Source organism: Prosopis cineraria, unplaced genomic scaffold (genome assembly GCF_029017545.1).
Source record: "Prosopis cineraria cultivar Desert tree isolate PC_DT_omini unplaced genomic scaffold, ASM2901754v1 PC3, whole genome shotgun sequence".
NCBI classification, from domain to species: Eukaryota; Viridiplantae; Streptophyta; class Magnoliopsida; order Fabales; family Fabaceae; genus Prosopis; species Prosopis cineraria.
In genome coordinates this window covers 47276844-47300804 of record NW_026555334.1, presented here as the reverse complement: position 1 = coordinate 47300804, position 23961 = coordinate 47276844, and the positions used below count along the sequence as shown (strand labels likewise).

The window sequence follows — 23961 nt, the reverse complement described above, 5'->3', positions numbered from 1 at the left end:
GATGAAAAAAAAATGGGCACGAAAGAGAAAAATCTGTCACAATAAACAATATTTTCAAATTTTTATACAATAAAATAACATAACTAAAACTTGTGAAAAATAAAAAAAATGTTTTATTATATACTCCTTTCGTTAAAAAATGTAAGATATTTTTTAAAAAATTAGATGTTAAAAAATGTAAGGTATTTTTAGTCTTTCGAGGTGTAATCACTTTTTTTTTTAAAAGTACTACTATTGACAATGACTTTATATTTATTATAGGGTGTTTAATGAGGATAAATATGAAAAGATAGGGTTAGTTGAAAAGTAAATAATTACTTTATTAAAAGATGAGATTTGATTAAAAATACTTTATATTTTTTAATAAAGAAAGTATCTATTTTAACTTACCACGCATTATGCATGTCACAATATAAAGGTTTATTTAAAACTTTTTTATTTTATTAATATAAAAACTGTTATATTGTAAAATATGTTTTAAGTATAAAAAAGTAATAAAAACATGTGTTTTTTGACATTCTTTTTTATTTTTCAAAATAATAATTTTATAACATCTAAAGCATCTTTATATTTTTTTATTATTCAAAATATTTTTTTAAAAATAAGTCGCTAAACAAATTTTTTTTTAAAGAATACAAATTTATTTTCAGAACAAATTATCAAATAAGCCTCAAGTTTTCATCACTATTTTGTTTGGGGAGAAAGAAAAGGAAAACGTTTATTGGGCCTTTGTTGGTAGCTGGAGGTACAGAGTCGATGACTGGTGTATTCAGTTCCCAAAAAAGAAAGGCCTGTAATTGCTGTTCGTATACTGTTATTCCGAGTCTGGTCCACGGTCATAATTCTTAGCCCGAGTTACAAACCGCTGGAGTCTTGGAACCCTAACACTATGCACTATAAAGCAACTAGGGTTTCATTTTTCTGCTCGGTTATTTTGCAGGCGTCTTGCTAGCGACTGTACTCCGAGCGACCCTGCTCCCCTGCGATTCAAAGCTCCCTGAGCAATATGGCAGACAAGGCGGTTACTGTAAGAACCAGAAAGTTCATGACCAACCGTCTGTTGTCAAGAAAACAATTTGTGAGTTTCTCACTGTCCAAGGCAGATTTTGATTTGAATTTCGTCAAGAACAATGTTGAATGAATGGCTGACATGGTAAAATGATTTGGTTGTTGTCATCAACAAGTAATAACTGCACATCATGAGATCATTTCCTTGACTTCTTTTCACGAATTATTTTCTGGGAGCTTACCGAATTTGTTGTGTTTTGTACCTAAATTTTCTAACCCGATTGAACTAATATTTTTTTCCATGATATTTTGTTGTGCAGATCATTGATGTCCTTCATCCTGGGAGGCCAAACGTGTCCAAGGTACTTTAACTTTTAACATCTTTGTGATGAATTGTTATGGGTAGATCCTATCGAACTCGCATGTAGCTTTGGCAACTGGAAATCTATAGTTCGTGAATGCGGATATTCTCATGATAACTCATAATTAATTTTTGTGTATGGCACAAAGGCGGAGCTCAAGGAGAAGCTAGCAAGGATGTATGATGTTAGAGACCCAAATGCGATTTTTGTCTTCAAGTTTAGAACTCACTTTGGAGGCGGGAAATCAACTGGATTTGGTTTAATTTATGATTCTGTTGAAAATGCAAAGAAGTATGAGCCCAAGTACAGGCTTATCAGGGTAAGTTGACATGGTGTAATGGAAATTATTTCTTTGCCAGCATGCTTTTGATCATTTTCTTGATCTATAGTTCTATATTCCCTTTGTTTTTATAACTCTTACTGTTTGTAGTCTGAGTGGGTCAGTGGGTACTGGATAGTAAGCTTTGCATTTTTGCTTAGAAAACTGACTTGTTTTTTTTTTAACATTTTTTCTTAGAAGACCATATATTCCTTTATGACCTTGGATGTTAACCTATCTTGGTCTGTATTTCTTCACTATTCTCGAGTTACTTGGAGTATGCTTTGTAGTATCAGTGATATATAGCCAAGTATTGTAGTATTCTCTAGCGATGTCTGTTTGTCATTTTAATGGTTTTGGCTAGAATTGTATATAGTTCTTCTAAATTTATGGTTAATGCTTGGTATTCTTTGGAATTGGTTTTTGACTTTGATTACATATCTTTTTGTTACCAGTTCTTTTGTTATTCTATTTTTGGATTCTGCGTGCTTTATTCTGTGTTTAAATACAATTGGAATCATTTTCTTTTGTGGCAGAATGGACTCTCTACCAAGGTTGAGAAGTCAAGGAAGCAGGTTAAAGAGCGGAAGAATCGTGCCAAGAAAATCCGTGGAGTAAAGAAGGTGAATGTTATGGCTTGTAACTTTTACTGTCTTTGTACTTTGATATATTTTAACGTGTGTCATTTGTTGTGCAGACTAAGGCATCTGATGCTGCGAAGAAGAAATGAGGTTTTAGAATGCTTCTATTGATTTTGATGTTAAGTCCCCTTTAGAATCAATGTTCCTCAATAGCTATAATTTTGAATATTTTGGTATTATTGTTCTTTGCTTGCTATTTTAGATTGAGCACCGGAAGTGAACCTTTTTTGAGAAATTAATGCAAAACTTGCTCCCAAATTTCAACTGTTGTTTTTCGTACTTAGGAGTGACTATGTTACTTGATTTGGATATAGCCTAGTGAATGACAATTTATACAAGGTTTTCACGTCAGAAATCTTGCCAAGCAGACTGCAGATATACCCCCCCCCCCTTGAGAATGTCAAAGAGCATGCGTTCGCATGCTGCAGGTTATAAGATCAACGATCTCAGTGTGGTTTATTGTTGGTGGAGGATAGAGTATTGGGGAACTGGCAATGGCTGATTATCTCAGCATGTCACTGGGTGCTTGAAACTGCTAGTTTAGAGTTCTGACACTTTGTATTGTTCTGACATTCGCAGACGCCCCATGGCGCCAGAAGATGTTTGATGCCAAATTGGTTCTGCAATTTTTCATATATGATCTGTTTTTTTTCCGTTTCTTCGCATTATTTTTCTTGTTGTTTTGATTAGCTTGGCGTTCTCCTCGGCACTTTTTTTTCTTTTTAAGGAAATACAAAAAATTGGGAATCGATACAGTTCTGCTGAATTTTACCTATTAGTTTTTGCTTCCATCGTAGTTTTTTTCCTGCCAATTCTACCTTCATTCAATGCCAACTAGGCATTGTTTCTTAATGCCATACTCTTATTGTAGTTTAGGTTTTGATCATGTCACTTTGTTTATTTTTCTGTATGTCTATTTTTCCTGACGCAGTTCAAATCCATGTATCCAAATTCGTGGCCCAGTCTCTCTTCTTTGCTTCTTGTCCTATTAATTGCTATTGATAGGTTTCCAGTTCTGCTCTTCAATTATAACTATAATGATCTTAATGATTGTGATTTTAAGTGTGAAAGATAAATTTATCCTGGAAGTATTTTCTAAGGATTAATTGTCTAATTGGCATTCTAAAGAATCAAACCCATAATGTTTTCAAAATGGTGCAATCGCCCTAAATTTTAACACTTGACGTGTTGGCTATTTATTTTGACCCAACGATGTGGAGTCGGCAGCCATATGAACAAAAAAAGAAGAAAATCGATTTGTTTGCCGCTTCAATCTCTATAGTGAATCATGCTAGCATCATTGTTCCACTTTCTCCAGTTCCCTCGATCGAGGCCAACTTTTCCTTTGATTAAACCAATGTGGGCGATTAAGCCGCCTTTAATGGCGAAATATTTACGATTGCACGATCAAATTGTGGCTATATATAGAAATACTTGCAGAGGCGTTTTCCAAGATCCTAAGACTGGTTCTCGACGGAGCCAAGCCTCATTGTGTACTCATCGTCTTCTTGTTGCGAAATCGTGGAAAACGAGTTTGTCCAGTACCAGATCATCCTTCCAACCGTCACAATCAATCACTTGCACTACAAAGCGATAGAGAAAATTGAGAGCCTGTAAAGAGCAGAAATCCGTAGCCTGGAATTCAACGATTCGGAGGTCATAAGCCAAAGAAAACTCATCAACGTCAAAAATTTCCCTGCCGAAGTCTCTAGCCTCATTGCGAAGCATCTCGCCTCCTTGCCTTGAACGCCTCGTGCCGAGCTGTCTTGACCCAAAATACAACGTTGTTGTAAATATCCAGAAACATTGTCCTACTCATCAGTCACCACGCCGTCTTCTTCTTCGTAGTCATCTTCCTCTTGCTCTGCATCAGAGAGCTAGGGGACTTGAAGGAGGCTCGTTCAGGCATCGGAACATGCGATGGAGAACCCCAGAGATTGAAAGCAAATTAGAGCATGGGAGACTCGGGGAGAGGCGGTAGAACTGAGGAAACACTTCTGCTCGGAAAAACTAAAAATCTATGGTGGTCGATGACGTTCCATCGCGTCGGTGAATAAGGTATTTTTACTTTGGAAATGGCATTTTTTTCATGGGTCATATAGAAAGGAAATCTACACGTCGCCGTGCTTAATTTTTAGTTTTTAACCATCATATTGTTTTAGATTTTGTTTTGTTTTGTTTTTTTTTTTGGGCTTCCCCAGATGCCTAGGTTGATAATGATGTCGTCTGTCTATTTTTCGGCCAAGATGGTGATGTCAACGGGAGATAGGATTCTCTCCTATTTCTTCCTAGAGTCGCGACAATTTCAGCTAAACTCAATAAATTAATCTGAATTCATCTAAAACATTTAAGGCAAAGTCTGAAAACAAAATAATTTTTAATATTTAAAAATTCAAGCCAAATTTAATCAAATTCAAATTTAACTTGAATATTCAAATAAAAAAAATAAAATTTTTAAAATTATAATAAATATTAATTAATTTTTTAAGTTTTATATTATTGTATATTAAAATATTAAATATTTGATTGTATTATTATAATTATTTTTTAAAAAAATAAAAATATTCAAATTTTTCTTATTTTAAATAATAAAATACCTCAAAATAATATTTAAAATATATTTTGAGATTGATTTTTATATTTTAGGACTCAATTTTTTTTAAAAAAAGTTTTGAGTCTTGTACATCATTCACTTATCCAAAAAAATATAGTTTATATTTTTTATAAAATAAGATAATTAATTTTAAAGTAAGAATAAATTTTAAAATAATTTTAAAAATAAAATTCGAGCATGTACGAATTCTTGGCTCTACTACTAGATAAACATAATAAATAAAATAATATTTTTAGATAGTTATTTGATCATCATTCATGCCAAATTTAGTTAAAAGTTAAAAATAAATTAGAATAAATACCCCTTGTGTGTAGAGGTTAAACAATATGAAAAGTTAAAGAAAAAATTTAAAAAAATTAATATTTTACTCATAATTAAATAATTTTATTTTATGTAATATAATGATGTTTGTGTTTTTCATATTTTTAAAAAATGAAAAGTATAGTTCACTCAAAAGTTATTAAAAACTTTGAATTAAGCGGCGCAATAATTTTAAGTTAGTAGTCTGACTATAATTAAATTAAAATTAACGTGACCATAATTAAAATAATATAATTTAATTAAAATATATAAAATATTTATATATGACCTTGATAAGAGCAATATTTAAACAATTAAGATATTAATTTACAAGTAAAGAAAACATTCATGAATAAATTATATATAATATATTAAAATAATAACATAGTTACTTAAGTACAAAGTAGATAAATTATGATTTTTTATTTTATTCTTTTAAAGTTAAAATAATATTTTATACTTAACAAAATTATATAAAAATTAAAATTGGTTCAAAACAATATATTTTTTAAAAGTTTTGGGTATTCAGGCATGCACGAATAAGTCTGAAGCTCGAAGGTGTTAGGATCAAATTTGACAATATGAGTTTTTTAGAGACGGTAAGATAGTTTAAACCAGGTTTAAATAAATTTAGCCCAAATAAGTCTTACTCACTTGAATTATTAGCTCTATTTTTTTTCATCATCTTTGCTTTTCCTTTTAATTCTAACCATTGGATTAAATTTTTTACTGCTATAAATTAATTTCTTATAAAATATTTGATTTTATTTTTTATTGTATTTTAAAAGTTTGAATTTTATTATTTATATTTTTATAATTTAATAATAATTTTATAAGAGATCAAACCTAAAGCATCTCAATCTTAATTTAATATTTAAAAAATGAAAAAAAAGGGATGAAAATAAATGAAGAGAATCCTCTCCATTCTATTCTAGGGTTGTGTAAAAGTTTAATTGTCTCGTCTAACTCAATCTAACCCAAACACACTCGATCTGGTTCGATCTAATGAAAAATTGGTTTGATGGACCAAAAATGCCAAAAAAATTAGGCTAACTCCTCGGGTTAGATGGAATAGGTGACCAAGTTTTTACACCACTTGATCCGATTTGATCCTATTAAATTATTTTAATATAATTTAATTATTTTAATATATTTAAATATTTTGAAGTTTGAAGGCAATGTTCCCTTCATTGCATTTCATCTTTCTATTTGATATAGTTTTAATTTAGTTTGTTGTTAAATTGTTATTGTAATGTATATTAAATATGTTGTTGAAATTTATTGATTGTTATTGTTGTTGTTGTTTAAATTATGAATTTGAATCACTTGGATTATAATTGCAATATTTTTTTATTGGAGATTGTTATGAATTTCTTATGAGTATAAGTATTTTTATTATCTTAATTGAGTTTATTATATTAAAGTAAATGTTGCCTCTTGCGGAGGAAACAAGGAAAAAAAAAGACTAAGTGGATACTAAACTATCAAGACTAGTTTCTTAATCTCATAGATTAAATTTGGTCAGGTTATAACTAAACTAAATTGGACTACTGATTGCCAAACAAAATTATTTATATAAAAGAGATCAGCTGATTAAATCAAAATTCAATCTTGTCTAATCTTTTGTGCAACCTTAGCCTATTGTAAGCTCAACCAATGGCTTGCTTTTCTTGTACAGCACACCCTACGTAAGAAAGGATCTCCTTAATCAATGTGATAAAAAAGGTGAACCTACCACAAAAAATTATAATTTATTGTATTAATTAGAGCCGATAATTCAGGTAGGTCGAACTTAATTGGGGCCAAGTTTATTTGAATTGGGCTTGCGATATCTTATTTTTTTTAAAAAGTTCATATAATCAAACCTAACCTAGTCCTAACACCTTAGGTTTATTCAGGCCAGCCAGAATACCCATAATTTTCTAACAATATATTTTCTTTATTTTTTAAATCAATTTTAATTTTTAAATAATTTTGTTATGTATAAAATATTATTTTAACTTTTAAAAAATAAAATTCAAAATAATAAGTTATTAACTTTGTACTTAAGTAGCTCTGTTACTATTTTATTGTATTATGCATAATTTATTCATAAATGTTTCCTTTACTTGTCAATTAATATTTTAGTTTTTTAAATATTACTCTTATCATAATCATATATAACTATTTTATATATTTTAATTAAATTATATTATTTCAATTATAATCAAGTTAATTTTAATTCAATTAAAATTAGACTATTAACTTAAAATCATTGTCCTGATTAGTTAAAATTTTTTAATAACTTTTGGGTAAATTATGCTTTTTATTTTTAAGAATATAAAAAAATAGCCATTATCATATCGTATAGAACAAAATCATTTAATTATGAGTATAATACTATTTTTTTGAATTTTTTTTAACTTTTTATATTGTTTAACTCCTAGATACAAGAGGTATTTACTTTAGTTTAATTTTAATTTTTAAATAAGTCTGATGTGAATGATAACTAAATAATTATCTAAAAATATTATTCTATTTATTATGTTTATTTAGTAGTAGAGTTGGAAACTCATATATGCCTAAATTTTATTTTTAAAATTATTTTAATTTTAAAATTAATTATCTTATTTTATAAAAAATATGAAATATTTTTTTTGGATACGCAAATACTGTACAAGACTCAAATTTTTTTAAAAATAATTGAGTCTTAGAATACAAAAATAAATATTAAAATATATTTAAAATATTATTTTAAAATATTTTATTGATTAAAAATAATAAAAATATAAAAATATAAATATTTTTATTTTTTTAAACAATAACTATAGTAATACACTCAAGTATATAGGATTTTAATATAAAATAGCATAAAACTCAAAGAATTAATTAATATATATTATATTATATATTTTAAAAAAAAATATTTGGGTATTCGAACTCGATCAAATTTGGCCCGAATTTTCTCGACCCTATTTAGATAGTTTAAATAGACTCAAACAATAAAAGCTTATTATTATTTTTTGCGTTGATCCTAAATTTTTCTAGTAAATTTTAGACTAACTCGTTTAATTTGGTTTAAATTATTGACTACAGCATTAATGTTGTTATCAACTTATCATTGTATCTGTAACGAAGGATATTTTTTTTATAATAAATGGAGGATTTCTTTTAAGATCCTCGAGAAAAGAAAGGGGGATTAAGAAAGTGACAGGATCCCCACCCCCACCAACTCCCCAAAAGAAAATGACATGAATTTGGGCTAGGAGTAAAAAGAGACTTTTGATGGGCCACAAAAAAAAAACAGCAAACAAACAACACAAAAGGACTCTTGGCATTTTCCTTCTGGCTCCTATCAATTAAATTATATATTTTGTCATAATTACTCTTGATTGAATCATTAATTATTAATTTATCATCTTAACTATTTTAATGATCAATTCAATTTTATTTTAGTACCTTGGATAGAATCATAAAATTTAATTTTTGTTTATATATATATTAAATTAAATTATTGATAGATATCAAAAAATGTATAGATAAAATGTGAGTCAATATTTACTGTATCAAGTCTTATGTTAACATGTTAATATTATTTTTTATATCATCATCATTATCGTCTAACCCAATAGTCCATTTGTATCCTACCTATCTCCCCTATTATTTTTGTTCCCTCTCCCCCTTCCAAACACTCCTTCAATTACTATCAGAGAGGGGGACTATGAATATATGGATAGAATGTAAGCCAATATCTACTATATCATGTCTCATGTCGTCATCGTCGTCGTCGTTGTCATCATTATTCCCCTTTCGGGCATGCTCCTCCAACTAGAAATTGGAATAAATAATTTAATTTATATACAAAAAATTCATATTTAAATATAAAAATAACAAATCATTAGTTTTGAGCAAATAACCTAACAAAAATTCAATTAAGAGAGAAAAATATTAGACATGCTAGTGGTATCCCAATAAAAATTCAGCAAACTCAATAAAATCCCAACAGACATTAGAAAGTTAAAATATTTTGCTCAAATAAATGGATCAAGTTAACTGGGTCACTATCGAGTTGACTGGATTGGTCTAGTTAACACTACATCAGGTTAGGCCATATATTAGACTAGCTAATTGGCTGGTTGATTGGGTTATTAGTTAAATCAACTAGTATATTTTTTTTAGAGCCAATAATTCGGACTGAGCCCAATAGGCTAACCCGAATCTAAATGAAAAAAGTTAAGACCAGGCTTAGAAAAAATATAATTTTTTTTTGTTTGGACCTATTCAAGTTAGGCTCGAGAAAATTTGAGCCAAGCCTAATTGAGTTTGGGCTTGACCTGAATGCCCAAATGAAATTTTTTTGTTTTTACAAAATATATAAAATATGATAAATATTAATAATTTTTTAAGTTCTAAGTTATTTTATATTAAAATATTATATATTTGAGTCCTATACATCATCTAAGTATTTTTTATATTTTTTGAAAATAAAATAATTAATTTTAAAGTAAAAAAATTAATTAAAAATAATGTCAAAAATAGAATTTGAATATTCAGACTGTCCAAAAGAATTTAAGTCAGATTAAGCTATTCAAGCTTTTTAAATAATCGAGTTTATTCGTGTTTCGACTTACTTGGATGGGGCTTGAATTCTCAACTCTAATTTTTTCATCTCCTTGCCTTGCATTATTATATTATATATATATGTTCTAATTCCAATACATGGTCAACTCCCTCTTTCACAATCATTGTTTCTCCTTATCGATCTCCACAGTTTTCATCGCTTTCTCGAGTGTTTGATAACTTCCTGCTGCTCATCGGATTCACACTATCATGGAGGACGCTTCTGCTGCTAGCGGTAACATGCTTATTAAATTATCGCCTTTTCTTTCTATTTAGGTTCGGTTGATTTCCGCTTCTCTTTACATCCTGTTTGATGATATAATGCGACACTTCTAAATATATAATCAGTTAATCTGCCCGTGTAGTATACATAAAGGAAGCGTGAGTGGATGATTACTAATGGACAAGTTGTTCCATATAGTTATCAGTATTACCGTCAATTGTTAAATCAGCTGTACAGGACAGAGATCGCAAGTTCCTAGCAAAAGCAATCGAAGAAGCATATAAAGGGGTTGAATGTGGCGATGGTCGCCCTTTTGGCGCTGTGATCGTTCGCAACGATGAAGTAGTCGTGAGCTGTCATAACTTGGTTTTAAGAAACACCGATCCCACTGCTCATGCTGAGGTTACTGCAATACGAGAGGTTAGATTAACACGTAATGTTGTGTCGTTCCTTTGTGAAATCTGTGATAATTCACACGCGCTCATACTCGTAGATCCGAATCTGATCGCTGGTCAGAGTAGGATAGTCTTGGAGATGTTATCTTGGCGATCTTGCCGCATCGAATTAGTTATTCTGCTTTGATAAGCTGTTTCGTCTTTGGTATCTTCCATCGATCTAAGTTGAAGTTGGAACTGGTGTTAATTAATGTGCAGGCATGTAAAAAGCTCAATCAAATTGATCTATCTGGCTGTGAGATGTATGCGTCTTGTGAGCCTTGTCCGATGTGTTTCGGAGCAATTCAGCGTTCAAGAATAAAGGTTAGCTATACCTGCAAGCGCCCTCACTTTGTCCTATTTTGTTGAATGCTCTTATATGTTTTGGGCTGCCTCACGTTGAAACAGAGACTGGTTTATGGAGCCAGAGCAGATGCTGCTGCAGCATTTGGATCTGCTGGTTTTATTTCAGATTCGCTGAGGGGCACCGGTTTTTATGAGAAGGCCCACTTGGATATTATAAAGGCAGATGGAGCTCTTGCTGTTATTGCAGAAGAGGTATTTGCGAAGACGAGTTCTAAGTTTCGTTCTGTCAATTAAGATCAGTCTGTCCCTGATGACTCACGAGAGTCCTGTCCTAATGAGGTGTTCCAAGCTTCAGTCCTTTTTCTTCTTTGCCAAACGTGGTCAATTTAATTTGATTTGGGTTATGTGTAGTAGTATTCTAGAAGGTTTGACTTTTTTTTTTTTTAACGTGATATTGAATATTTGTTCGTGACCTGATTCTTCGTATGATCATCAATTCCTCTTCACACAATTTTTTTCTGCCGTCAAATTACAACCCAGATTATTCTAATAACCATTCATATAATTAATCAATTATTAGCAAATATTAAATTAAACCACGTGCAAAACCGGGAGAATTAGTTTTGTCCTGGCATACAAAATAAAGAACTTGTAACATCAAACACCTAAGGTTAAGGAAAGAAAAATAATCAACCGTTTTACCTTCTAACTTGAATTCTTCATCCATCGTCGCTTCGCAACTCCTCTATCCTAGCCTTAATTTGATTCTGCAACAACTCCAACTGCTCCAAATAAGCTTCCAGCTCCAGAATCCTCTGCTTTCTCCCCCTCTCATCATCGCCTTCTTCCCCACTTCCGTATTGCTCTACTAACTTCAATGCTGATCCTTCCGTTGCATTATTAATGTTCAGTGGTGACAAACACGACCTCATCGTTTCCTCTACCAGCCTCTTTATATCTTTGTTCTCCTCATTCAATTGCCCCGATTCACCGCCATCTTCTTCTTCACTATTCACCTCGATATTGTTGTCGGCGTCGGGATCCGGGCTTGATTCCTTGTCTCGATTATTGCCCCAGATCCTTTCGGAGATCTCAAAAATTGCCTCCTCCTGGGGGCTCTTGTGCGAAACTTCCCTGTCGGAGTTGATTTTGTTGGAAACAGTCTTGTGTTTTCTCTTTAATGCTCGAAGCTTCTGGACAAGTTGGTTCTTGTTGAAATCCTTGTTGAATTTAGGCCTGATGTGATCGTATAAGAATGTCACGTCGTTTTGGAGAGATGTGGTGGCCCATCTGTGCTGCTTGATGTAATCCAGGTATCTTTTCAAGAGCTCGATCTCGTCTTGCTTCGTCCACAGCCTCTGATACTGTCTCCGAGGATAAGAATGGGTGATACGCCGTCGTTTTCTAGAGCTGGTGTCCGTGTTGGGAATGTAAGAGTCGTCGGCGCCGGCGGTGGCGAGGGAAACGGGAATGGTTTTATTATTACCAGCGCATGATGTTGAAGGAAGCTCCTCGGCTTCGCGGAGGAAATGCTCGTTCTCGCCGACGTTCTCGTAATGATCTCCGTCGTCCACAAAGTTATCTTCTTCCTCCTCCGAAAAGGATGAAGAAGAAGGAGAGGACGCCAAGATCCAAGAAACCAACGGCGAAAGCATTTCCGAGGAATTGTTCAGAATTCTTCATGAAATTGGCTTGTGCGTTTATTTCAATAGAAGCCGGATGCTGTTCCAGCGGCCGTTGTGTATTTGCCTGGAATAGGACGCATATTCTCAGTTTTCCCCCTCCCGTGCATGAAAAATATTACCACTTTAGGTTTGGGGTGTAAAAAGAGGGAAAGAAGGAATATAAAAGAAAAATATATTTATTTAAACTCCTCCAGGCTGCCAATCAAGGATATGAAAGTCATTGAAACTAATCTCCCGTGATCAAACTTCAAACCAATCTAATTTCAATAATAATATAAAAAAATCGTATATACTTACCCTAGGTTTTTTTTTTTCTCTTTCTTTTGGCCCATCCGATGGTTCTTATTTTAACTTAATCGTAAAAGAAACTTCATGGGCGAAAGAAAAATTGTAAACGAAAGTTAATGGATACTGGTTGTGTGGTAGTCCCATGTTAGTTTTATTTCCAAAATCTAATGGTGCGTGCGTTTGCCTTTTGCTCATATTTATTGCACATGAATTTAATTACTCCTGTCATTGCCATTCCTGTCTGCTAAAATTATAATAATTTATGTTAGCGAGTTTAAATTTAATAAAAAAGGCTAATTTCTCATAACATGATAAATAAATATTTAAATTTAATTTTCTGTTAGAAAATATTTTTACATTTAATATTAACCTTGCATCAAACAAGATTATTTTTTACAGAAGAATAACTGAGTCCATGTAAAAAAAAAAAAAAAAAACAACGTGAAATGAAGGGTTAAAGTATCAGGAGAAGTTGAAGAGGGTAAATGATGAAATGAACTCAAGCCCAGTGGAAAAGGCCCAGTACTAGTAAGGGGAGAAGGAGCATGATGGGAGGAGATCGGCACACAAGTTTCCCCACCTTATCCAAGTCCCTTCCCAACGGCTTATGCTCTGCCTTTCCATGGATCCCCCTCATTTCATTTCTCCCCCACCCACAACACCTCTCCGTCAAGCCTTCCCCTTCTCCACCCTTCGTCCTCTCCTCCTCCTCCTTGCATTTCCCCTTCTCGTTCATGGCTTCTTGTACCGCCCCAAGACCTGCTTTCTCCTTTCACCTTTCCTCCTCTTTTACCCAACCTCACCCTCCCAAATCCAAGCTTCATCTCTCCCCTTCCAAATCCCTCCTCAGTCCGCTCTCCCACAAACGCCCTGCTCCTCCAAACTTCCTCTTATATTCCGTTGACGTTTCGAAAGAGGACACTCCCACCTCAGGCTCCGACCAGCCCGATTCACCCTCCTCGTCTTCCCCTCCGCCTGACTCTGACAATTTCGATAAGCGTCGCCTGGAAGAGAAATTCGCCGTGTTGAATACTGGAATCTATGAATGCCGGTCCTGTGGTTACAAATACGACGAGGCCTTGGGTGATCCCTCTTATCCCATTCCGCCTGGATTTCAGTTCGAGAAGCTTCCCGATGATTGGCGGTGTCCCACGTGTGGCGCTGCCAAGAGTTTCTTCGAAAGTAAGAGCGTTGAGATTGCTGGTTTTGCGCAGAATCAGCAGTTCGGGCTTGGTGGAAATTCTCTCACTTCCGGACAGAAGGCCGTGCTCATATATGGCAGTTTGTTCTTCTTCTTCGTTCTGTTTCTGAGCGGCTACTTTATCCAATAGTTTGATCACCCAGTTTGTCTGGTTTTAAATCCTGGATGCTTATTACTGCCGCGCCTAATATGTTTGGGTTATTGTTTAGTACAACTTGCGAAATTATTTTTCTCAAAAATATTGTATCATAGACTTTTTCCCCTGAGCCTCGTAGTTGTTGGTAGCGTGCGTGATTATCCAGGAGCCAAGTCCTTCACCAAATTTAATGAACTTGCTAGCAATCTATTTTCTTCGAACTAACGAAAAAACAAAAGCCGCTGGATCTCCTGATTATCCTGTCAATCTGTGTCTCGATGGAATTTACTTTTCTCAAGCGGAATCTAGCCCCAGTTCCAACTAGATAGAGTGTTTATTTTTTGGTTTATTTTATTATTATTATTTTTTTTAAGACTGGCATGTTTTAGGTTAGGCTTTCGCTTTTCAGATGATTATTTTCCTGTATGAAGGTCTAGACACTTCTTTTGTTCTCCATTAATTCCTTTGCTATCTCGAAAGTTCAGCACCATGAAAAGGGTGCGTTCCTCTTATGTTCCATCAAATATAGAGCTTGAATGAGATTCATCATTGATCAAATGCAACATCATCCCCTTGACTTACATTTCGCTTACAGTTGCATGATTGTTGATGCAAGAGCACAACTTTTTTTGATGCGTTATTTTTGCGAACAAGAAATCTCTTTGCAATCATCTATTCTATTATTATTTTCCCACCTACATGAGTGACATATTCAAGAAGCTTGCTAGTGCTTGTTAATTCATCTTCCGTAGGGCGTATATAGAAGTGTTGCTAAATGCCAGTCAAGTTTGCAGAGATCAAGTGAAGAAGCTTTTGAAACTCCTAACCGTTGAAAGATATTTGATGGTAAGTTCATCTTAGACCCATGCTTTTCAATTGGATCCATCAATCCTCAGGTGTCGTCGTGTCTGCCTCTTTTGTGAGAAACTTGCGTTGCAGGTTGGAGTATTTCAATTTTTGGAATTGTTTGTATCATGATTTTTAGAGAGAGAGAGAGAGAGAACATAGTCATCCTAACGTCCGCAGATGTATTCCGTAATACGGACAGGGACAACCATTCAATCTCAATGTTCAAAATATTTACCCACATGATTTCGTAACCAAGGCTAGTATTAGATAATATTATCCACAAATAATGTGAATTGTGCACTTGTGATCGTAAAAAGTCCACCTAATTGCATAAATGCATTTATATGAAAGTTATGTGGCAAAAATATAATTAAAACAGTGAAAAATAAAAAACTGATAAAATAAATAAATAGCGTGAATTTATGGGCAAAATGGCGAGCAAATCCAACAATTAAATAAGTTTTAAAAAGTAAGAATGTGTAAATTTGCTGCCTAAATATTTGTAAAATACTCTCCTGATTTTTAATGTAGTAGTTTGTTGAGTGAGGAATTTATTTTAATCCTAGATATAAGATCTCATTCCCTATCTCCTAAATTTATTATTGGGGGAATTTCATTAAAATCCCTTGGATGTGACAGAATTTCAACAAGATCTCCAAAAATTTTGAATTCAAATTACTAAAATAAAATAAAATCTCCAAAATGCATTTCAATTATAATTAAAATTACTAAATAAAAAAAATTAATCAATTAGTCTTTGTAATTTTGACTCAATTGTAACTAAGTCTGATTAGAGTAATTGAGTTTATTAAGTGAAGTGCGTGTGGTTAGAGAGGTCTAACAAGGGTGTTTAGTTATAATTTTAGCCTTAAATGCGGGTTTAAAGTAAAGTCAAGTCACCCGGACATAAAAGAGGAAGAAAATCTAAAGAGTAAGGTTTTGTACCACACATCATGACTTGTAGATGATCCAAGGCAATGCATGTGTGCTGATGCATCTAGGTAAGACTTCTTTATGCCAAAAGCTGCGAAGCAAGATGCGTTTGCCACGGCGCATTGCCATTTTTGTATAGAAATAAGAGCACAAAAATGATGCAAGAGAAGAGAGAAACCGAAGAGAAACAAAGGAGCAATTGAAGAACTCTGCTATGGCACAGAACATTCAAAGATTTAAAGTATTTTAAAGTTTATAAACACTTAAGGTAAGGTTTCTAAGCTCATTTCTTCCTTTCCTCTTCCATTTTTTCTAGTTGGAAAGTTAGGGTTTGATTGAGAATGATGATTTTCGATCCATAAAGACTATGAGTCCAAACTTATTGACTTAAATAAAATTAATGGGAGTTGATTAAACTAATGGAACCTAGCATTTAAGGCTTTGTGATTGTTAGTGATTAGGGGGCATTAAATGAATGAAAATTTTACCATAAATATAATGGTTGGGGCAATGTGGCTCCATTAATGGTTATGTAAGAGTTTAATAAAGTTAATATAAGTTAGAAAAAGTTAAGAAACTTTATGGGGTACTCTTACATGGTAAGGGAATGAATCTTATGAGTGAATAAGTGGTTGGGTTAATAGTAAAAATTCTCCAAAAAGAGATATTGATGAAGTGTATTGCAATGTATTATAGAGTGATCATATTGGCACCATTCAAGCTTCATGGAAGCTTTAGGAGTGAGTAATTGAGAGGTAAAATTTTTGACCTCTCAAAGGTTTGAGATAATTGGAGAAATTCTTTTTTGTACTTTTATGTGTTAATTAATTTATTGATTGATATTTGATAATTAAATATGAGAATTTGAATGAAATGCAAGTGTGGCACAAATTACTTTAAAAAAAATTCACTAAAATGATTTTACAAAGTTCAATGACATGTTATATAAAAAATTCTTTGAAATATTATTAGTAGATTCTTGCGATATGATTTCTTTGGAATTTAATGATATGAGTTGATAGGGAGTTCAAAGATTATGTGTAAGTGAAGTTAATGACTTGATATGTGAATGATTCAATGAAATTGAAATTGTAAAGTTTGATGATGTGATATTTGTAAAGTTCAATGAAATATGTAGTTGAGGAGTTTAATGAATTTGTAAATGAGAAGTTCAATGAGATAGGTAAAGTAGAGCTCAACGATTTGATTATGTGTGTTATGTAATTCTCATGTATAAGACGGGTATGATGATAATGTTGTGCATGCTTGGGTAGTAAACACTTGCATGCTGTGAGTTGTTCTATAAGTATGTATTGCATAATCATAAGGGGTGAGAGTTTGCTTAGGAAGAAGAGTAAAGAATTAAATCCACATGGTAAGGCTTGCATTAGAGCTTGATGGTTAGCCTGGACTTATGATTTATGTTGTCCTACTAGTTCAATGAGAGACTTAAACCTAACTAGTTATTTACTTGTTCAGCGAGGAAACTAGTTTAAGGAGAATGACGCCCTATAGTATGAGAAATAAGGGAAACCATGACCCACAAGTAAATTAGGAAACCTTGATTGAGTAACCTTTCACACATGTTTTGGCTAAGGTAGTCTTAATGTATAGATGATCCCAGTGACTTGTAACCTACGGTTTCATGTTAGAGGAATAAGGAGGATATAAGAGAAGTGTGATCATACATATAGTAATAAAAAAGGCACATGCTTGTCTGTATTGTGACCCCAGTGAAACAAATCATGTGGTGAGTCTTGTTTCTACATGTAATAGTGTTATTTCAACCATTAATTATGAACATGTGTACTTTGAATGAGAATTTGAATTATGCTCTTGAACTTGTAAATGATTCAAAATTGATTATTTTCACCACTTGCATTTAAATTGATTGATATGCATTAGTATGAATTATATAGACCTTGATTACTGAGTAGTTGTACTCACCCTACTATCTTCAATATTATAGGAACTAACTCAAGAGGGTAGGATAGAGAAAAACAACCTAAAGCATAGGATCCAAATCCTATTAGTAGGCCTCCCGTACTTTTGAGTATTAATGTATATATGTTATATGATATTGCCAACTAAAGATAATTCAATTGTGACTTACTTACATTACCTGTTTTGTATATAGTGTATTTTGGGTCCTAGGGTATTTGTGTATAGATTGTGATATTTATAGTAGGGCTAAAATACTAGTACAAGTAAGAGACGAGTATGACATGTGATTTTTATAGATTAATTGATGAATTATGAGGTTAGAGCTCCCCTTTCTATTTTTAAGATGAAGGGATTGATTAATGAAAATTTATCTTGTAAGTATTATGAGTGATGTGGTGCGTTGCACAAGTCTGTTTTAGTCTATTAAATATGGTCTGAGTAGTGTTTGTAGCTTTTGTCTTTTGATATGAGTTTTGTATACTCAAGTTATATAAAAATGGTGAAAAAGGAAAAATTTTGAAATGGGTGTTCAATTTTTTACTGAGAGATAATTTGATTGTGAAACCAAAGTCAACAACTAGAGCTAGAAGAAAGCTTTTTGTAAACATCTAGGTCACGTCAATCGAACATCAGATGGAGAAATGAGACTCTTTGAAAGTTGCCCCGAGGGTTGTCAAATGACAGCAAAAATTTCCTGTCATGAAGCGTGCAACAAGCCACGACGTGTTCTGCCTGAGCTGCTACACATGGCACAGAGGCTCACGAGTTGCTGTGCATGCCTCTGTTTCTGCATAAATCCACTATTTTTTACTTCTACATAAATGCACTAATTCTTTTGTGATTCTATGCTTCCACATATGAATTGAACTCTAATTTTCTATTGTAAAGTTCTTTTGAAATGTTTTAAATATTGAAAACTTTGGATCCCATTAATATAAACCTTTTGTGAAATTTGGCAAACTTGTCACTTGACTTGAGTAATTAATTGAGATTAGGAGTTGATCAGGGAATAGTGAGGGAGATCTTACACTTTGTCTCTTGTAATTTAGTTTCTAAAATTTTAACTTCTTAAATATTAGTCCCTATATTTAAAAAAATAAAATTATAAAGATTAAAAATGTTTTAAACTTTTAATATTTATAAAGGTTAAAAGGGTTTAGTAATTTAAGATATTAGTAATAAATTTTAAAATATTTTTAATTTTTATGATTTTATTTTTTAAAATATAAGGATTAATATTTAAGAGGTTGAAACTTCAGGGATTAAATTGTGAGGGATAAAGTTTAAGGACTGATTTATAACCAAGTCAAAATTTCAAGGAATGAGTTAGGGTCAAAGTTTAAGAACTGAATTATAATTGGGTCAAAATTACAAGAACTAAATGATTAATTTTTTCAATAAAAAATTAAACTAGGGTTTTTACAGGTAACATTATGATAATAATAAATCAAATTACGATTTTTACAAGTAATATTATTATAATAACAAGTCAAGTTATAATGTTTACAAGTAATATAAATGAAATAATAAATCAAGTTCCTATTTATACAACTAATATTAGTAAAATAACGAGGCAAGTTACAATTTCTACAAACAACATTGCTATAATAACAAGTTAAGTAAGGGTTTTTACAAGTAATATTATTAAAATAACTAGTCAAACTACACTTTTTACAAGTAATATTATGAGAATAATAAGAAATTACTTTTATTCTATTACTGTTACTTGTAAAACCCATAACTTGACTTGTACCTGTGCTAATACTATTTATGCTGGATGTTACTTTACTTGATGAAGTTATCTAAGTAGGTATACAGTAGTCCATGTCTTTTGCTTTTGAGCCTTAAGATGCTTATGGTCTTGATGATTATTTTCTTATTATTTATTATATCATCATGGGAATTTATTTTATGAATACAATTGTTTATGTGGACTCACTTCACTTTAGTAAATGAGATTCAAGCACTGGGGGTTCCTATGTATATGACTTACAACTTGCAAGTTTGACAAAGGTTACAAATGCTTGTGTTGTGATACATGATTCCCCACAGCTCTAGGGATCTAACATATGATAGTGTTTACAGTTTGAAAACTTTAGAGAGAGAAGATTTTAGCTCTCAATTTCTACTTTTCAGTGTTGACTATAGTTAGAATTATCCAAAAACATGTTTAGGTATCTAGTGAAGAAGCAATCAAAATTGCAAAGCTGCTTGTCTTAAAGGAAGGTTTGCTGGTATGTCTATAGAGTACAGAGATAATCATACTCTATTTGTAATTAAAGTCTATACGTATATACTATTGTCTATTTTTCTTCATCAACATGATATGCTTGTAATTCAATGGTCTGTGGTAATTGTGAAATCTGTTTTCCTTGTTCCAGATGGGAATTTCATTTGGCGTAGCGGCAGTGACAATAATAAAGTTAGGAAAGAGGCCAAAATATATAGGGAAGCTCATAGTGGTAGTTTTTAAAATTTCACCTCTATAAATTTGCAAAGGTGCTTCGTGGTTGGATTCTTCATAAATTGTGAAATTCTTTGTGATGGTAAAGTGACAAGGAGTATTACTACTAGTGAGGTGATAGGAAGATATGTGAATATCTATATTAACTCACCCTCACCCATCAAGTTGGTTTCTGTAGATGTTATTCCCCAGTGGTGGAGAATGCTATCTCTCTTCTCCCTTGTTTGAATTCATTAAACATGACGTAGAATGGATGACGTTTGATTAGGTAATTTCACACCTCCAAGGCCCTCACATGGCAAAAAGGACCTTGAACTTTATGGTTTTTAGCATTTTATAGTTTCCATAAGCTCATGTACAATGGTCGTCCTCTATGTTTTGTTTTGCTTATGTGTTCGATCTTTGCATTTTCAATCTATTTCCTTGAAGTAGCTACACAAATTGTAAGGATCTTATTTGTTTGAAGTATTTATATCCTGTTATCATAGCCAAACAAAAAAATTGCATTAAGTTTAATTGCAAGGATCATAATTCCCTTCCAACCTCTGTGTGGCAATTATCTACACGCAAACATGTGAGACATAGTATACATGAGTTTGATGGTGTGCATTAAACTTATGCAAATATTCATGATTCATGCATCTGGCTCTTGGACAAAAATTCACGATTAATTACAACAACAAATTTTTTCAAGGATAACTATAAATGTTCTAACCATAAGGGATTTTTTTATATAAAAAAAGCAAGTTTTTCACATGGGCCAATTGAAGCGGGCATCATGACCATACACCTGTTTGCCTCGACAAGGCAAACATTCAAAGAATGGATGGTGTGAGGTCTGTCATAGACCCCAGGTGGTTAGTACTTGGGACCACATTGCCATTATAAATATGCTATTATAATGCCCCTAAATTCAAAGTAATGAGTTACTATAACACTTTAACTCTCCCTCTCTTTCTTTCTCTTACAACATGGCTCAAACATCTACTTTTGATTTAGTGTTTACTGTGAGGAGGCACGAGTCAGAGCTAATCGCCCCCACTAAGCCACCCCTTATGAATTTAAGCTACTTTCTAATATAGATGACCAAGATGGTCTTTGATGTCAAATTTCATGTGTATTCTTTTATCCTTCCAAGCAATCCATGCATTGCAAGGACCCTACTCCACTTATCAAAAAGGCACTTGCTCAGACCCTAGTCTTTTACTACCCATTTTTCAGTTGGCTTAAGAAAGGTCTTATTCGCAAACTTATGGTAGATTGTAATGAGGAAGGTGTCATCTTCATTAAAGCTGATGCAAATGTCACTATTCACCAAATTGGTGACTCTCCCATGCCTCCATTTTTGTGCTTTAAAGAGCTCCTTTATAATGGTACTGGCACACAAGGAGTCATTAACTATCCCTTGCTTGTCCAGGTCTAAAGCACGCCTTCATAATTTTTAGTGTCTTCATCATTTTCCATTTTTCTCAAAATCATGTTCATGTTGCATTTTCTAGATTACAGGTTACACGTCTCAAATGTGGCAGTTTCATTTTAGCCTTACTATACAACCATACCATCTGTGATAGTCCTGGTCTTGCTCAATTTTTAGAAGCCTTAATTGAGATTACTAAAGGTGCTAGTGAGCCTTTGGTGCCCCTGGTTTGGTGCAAAGGACTATTGAATGCAAGGGATCCACCTTATATTACATGTACCCATAATGAGTACATGGAAATGCCTGTGGATGCAAAAAACATGAAAGTTATGGCCTACTGCTCTTTCTTCTTCAAACTTGACAAGTTAAACGCCATTCATCAACTATTTTATTGATTATCATGGTAAATACATTACGTATGAGGCATTGACAACATTCCTTTAGTGTTGTTGCACCATAGTGTTACAACTTAAATCGGATGAGGAGATTTGCCTGATGTGCATTAGCAATGTAAGGGGTAAGTCAAACCCTTTATTGTTGCCATATAGTTATTATAGTAATGGTTTTGCTTTCCCTGCCTTTATTACCACTATAAGGAAGCTTTCTAGAGATCCATTTAGATATGCCTTAGAGCTGGTCAAAAAGGCAAAAGACAAAGTAATGGTAGAGTATATACAGTCGGTAGTAGATCTAATGGTGATTAGGGGTTGACCTTGCTTCACCATAACATAGTTGTGGATTATGTCAAATTTAACACACTCTAGACTTGGAGATATAGATTCTAGATGGGGTAGGTCAATATACGGTGGACCAGCAATGGCTGGGGCTTGGTCGTTTCCTTGAGCAAGTTTTTTCGTTGCATGCAAGAATGTTGGAGGAGAGGAAGGCATAACAGCACTAGTATGCTTGCTGCCTAAATCTATGAAGATTTTTGCCAGAGAGATAGATAACATGCTTAGCAACTACAACAATTGTCAAGATTGTAAAATTATCATGCCTAGCCTGTAGTTAGTGAACTATACCTAATTGGCCCAACTAAGCATGTATGTGTGGTCCATCGTTGTCCTTGGTTTGGGTTTAGATTTGTTGATTTGTAGGCCATATTTTCATATTATAATTTATATGTGAATTGTATGTGATGAAATGGGTCAAAAATAATGGACATTTTACATTCCTTGTCAATATATATATATAAAACAAGTTCACAACTTTGTGAAGGGAAAAAACCAACTCATGTATGATATTATACAATTTTTATATTCGTAGGGTGGATCATCAATAATCTTAATAATAAGATTATCATTAAAAGCTTGACGAGAGAGTCAATCTGCGCATCTGTTAGTTTTTATAAACACGCGATTGAAATTTATATTTCATAAGAATATACAACTGTAAAAATGTTAAAGCCAAACAAAATCCATGTCAAATTCAGGCATATATGCAAGCATCTATTGATCTACTCTAACAATTTATGTCAACAATAATTTATAAGGACTTTTGCACAGATAGCTCATATTATAAGACAAAGTAAAAGAAATAGCCTATCCTTTCTTAAATTTCAAAAATGATCTTTTAAACATTAAGACTATAATTAATTTACAAAATTGCCCTTTTTAATACCTGTTTTTTTTCAAATACTTAGAGATTCAAAACACAAGAAATCTCTAGAATGAGAGAGCCAAATGTGAGAGAATAGATAGAACTCAACGCAAGAGAAATGGAAGTGAGATAACAGAGCAGTGTGAGTGAGCCATAGTAATAACGGTGAGAGACAAACGCGAGGTGAGATACATGAATGGTACTCGACAGAACAAAGCACATCAATGAGAAAATGGAACTACAAATTCATGATTTTTTATTTTATAAGCTTAAGTCTTTAATTCTCTATGATAAGTTAAGAGTTTATAATTTTTTATAGATGATGTTTGATCTATCTTGGGTGAATGATTATGTGTTTTTTGCGTTATTGGTCTGCAATGCTACATTATTAATATGCGACTGTATAGCAATTATAAATAAATTTATGTCTGATTATCTGATTATATTGATCATGATAGTATATTATTGATATACTATTATATATCATTGATACATAAGCTATATAAGCGAAAACTTACTAATTTTTTTATCATTGATATACAGCCGTATATCAATGATGTAGTATCACAGATCAATAATGGAGTTTCCTTTTCAATGTCTAATGTCCTCTTCATAATATTTGGAAAAAATAGAGAAGGA

The 23961-nt window shown here is 32.6% G+C and overlaps 4 protein-coding genes across 6 annotated transcripts; 3 read left to right on the top strand and 1 right to left on the bottom strand.

The window, feature by feature from the left end:
- Window positions 1–918: 918 nt before the first annotated feature.
- LOC129306635 (40S ribosomal protein S24-1) lies at window positions 919–2594 on the top strand. Its single transcript, XM_054947319.1, has 5 exons — window positions 919–1078; window positions 1329–1370; window positions 1519–1689; window positions 2226–2312; window positions 2387–2594. The coding sequence occupies exons 1-5, from the start codon at window positions 1007–1009 to the stop codon at window positions 2417–2419; spliced, it is 405 nt and encodes a 134-aa protein (XP_054803294.1). The 5' UTR covers window positions 919–1006; the 3' UTR covers window positions 2420–2594.
- A 1326-nt stretch (window positions 2595–3920) lies between these two features.
- LOC129306634 (guanosine deaminase-like) lies at window positions 3921–11298 on the top strand. 2 transcript variants are annotated; one of them, XM_054947318.1, is made up of 5 exons: window positions 3921–4388; window positions 9995–10078; window positions 10296–10486; window positions 10720–10824; window positions 10909–11298. In XM_054947318.1, exons 2-5 carry the CDS (start codon window positions 10054–10056, stop codon window positions 11098–11100), a joined length of 513 nt encoding a protein of 170 aa, XP_054803293.1. In that variant the 5' UTR covers window positions 3921–4388; window positions 9995–10053; the 3' UTR covers window positions 11101–11298. The 2 variants fall into 2 exon arrangements, with proteins under 2 accessions (XP_054803293.1, XP_054803291.1); XM_054947316.1 differs by lacking the exon at window positions 3921–4388 and having other exon boundaries at window positions 9929–10078.
- On the bottom strand, window positions 11190–12676 carry LOC129306633 (probable transcription factor At5g28040). 2 transcript variants are annotated; one of them, XM_054947314.1, is made up of 2 exons: window positions 11509–12676; window positions 11190–11324 (listed from the first exon to the last, which is right to left on the bottom strand). In XM_054947314.1, the coding sequence occupies exon 1, from the start codon at window positions 12459–12461 to the stop codon at window positions 11526–11528; it is 936 nt and encodes a 311-aa protein (XP_054803289.1). In that variant the 5' UTR covers window positions 12462–12676; the 3' UTR covers window positions 11190–11324; window positions 11509–11525. The 2 variants fall into 2 exon arrangements, with proteins under 2 accessions (XP_054803289.1, XP_054803290.1); XM_054947315.1 differs by lacking the exon at window positions 11190–11324 and adding an exon at window positions 11372–11434.
- A 667-nt stretch (window positions 12677–13343) lies between these two features.
- LOC129306524 (uncharacterized) lies at window positions 13344–14246 on the top strand. Its single transcript, XM_054947163.1, has one exon. The coding sequence runs from the start codon at window positions 13514–13516 to the stop codon at window positions 14108–14110; it is 597 nt and encodes a 198-aa protein (XP_054803138.1). The 5' UTR covers window positions 13344–13513; the 3' UTR covers window positions 14111–14246.
- Window positions 14247–23961: the final 9715 nt, after the last annotated feature.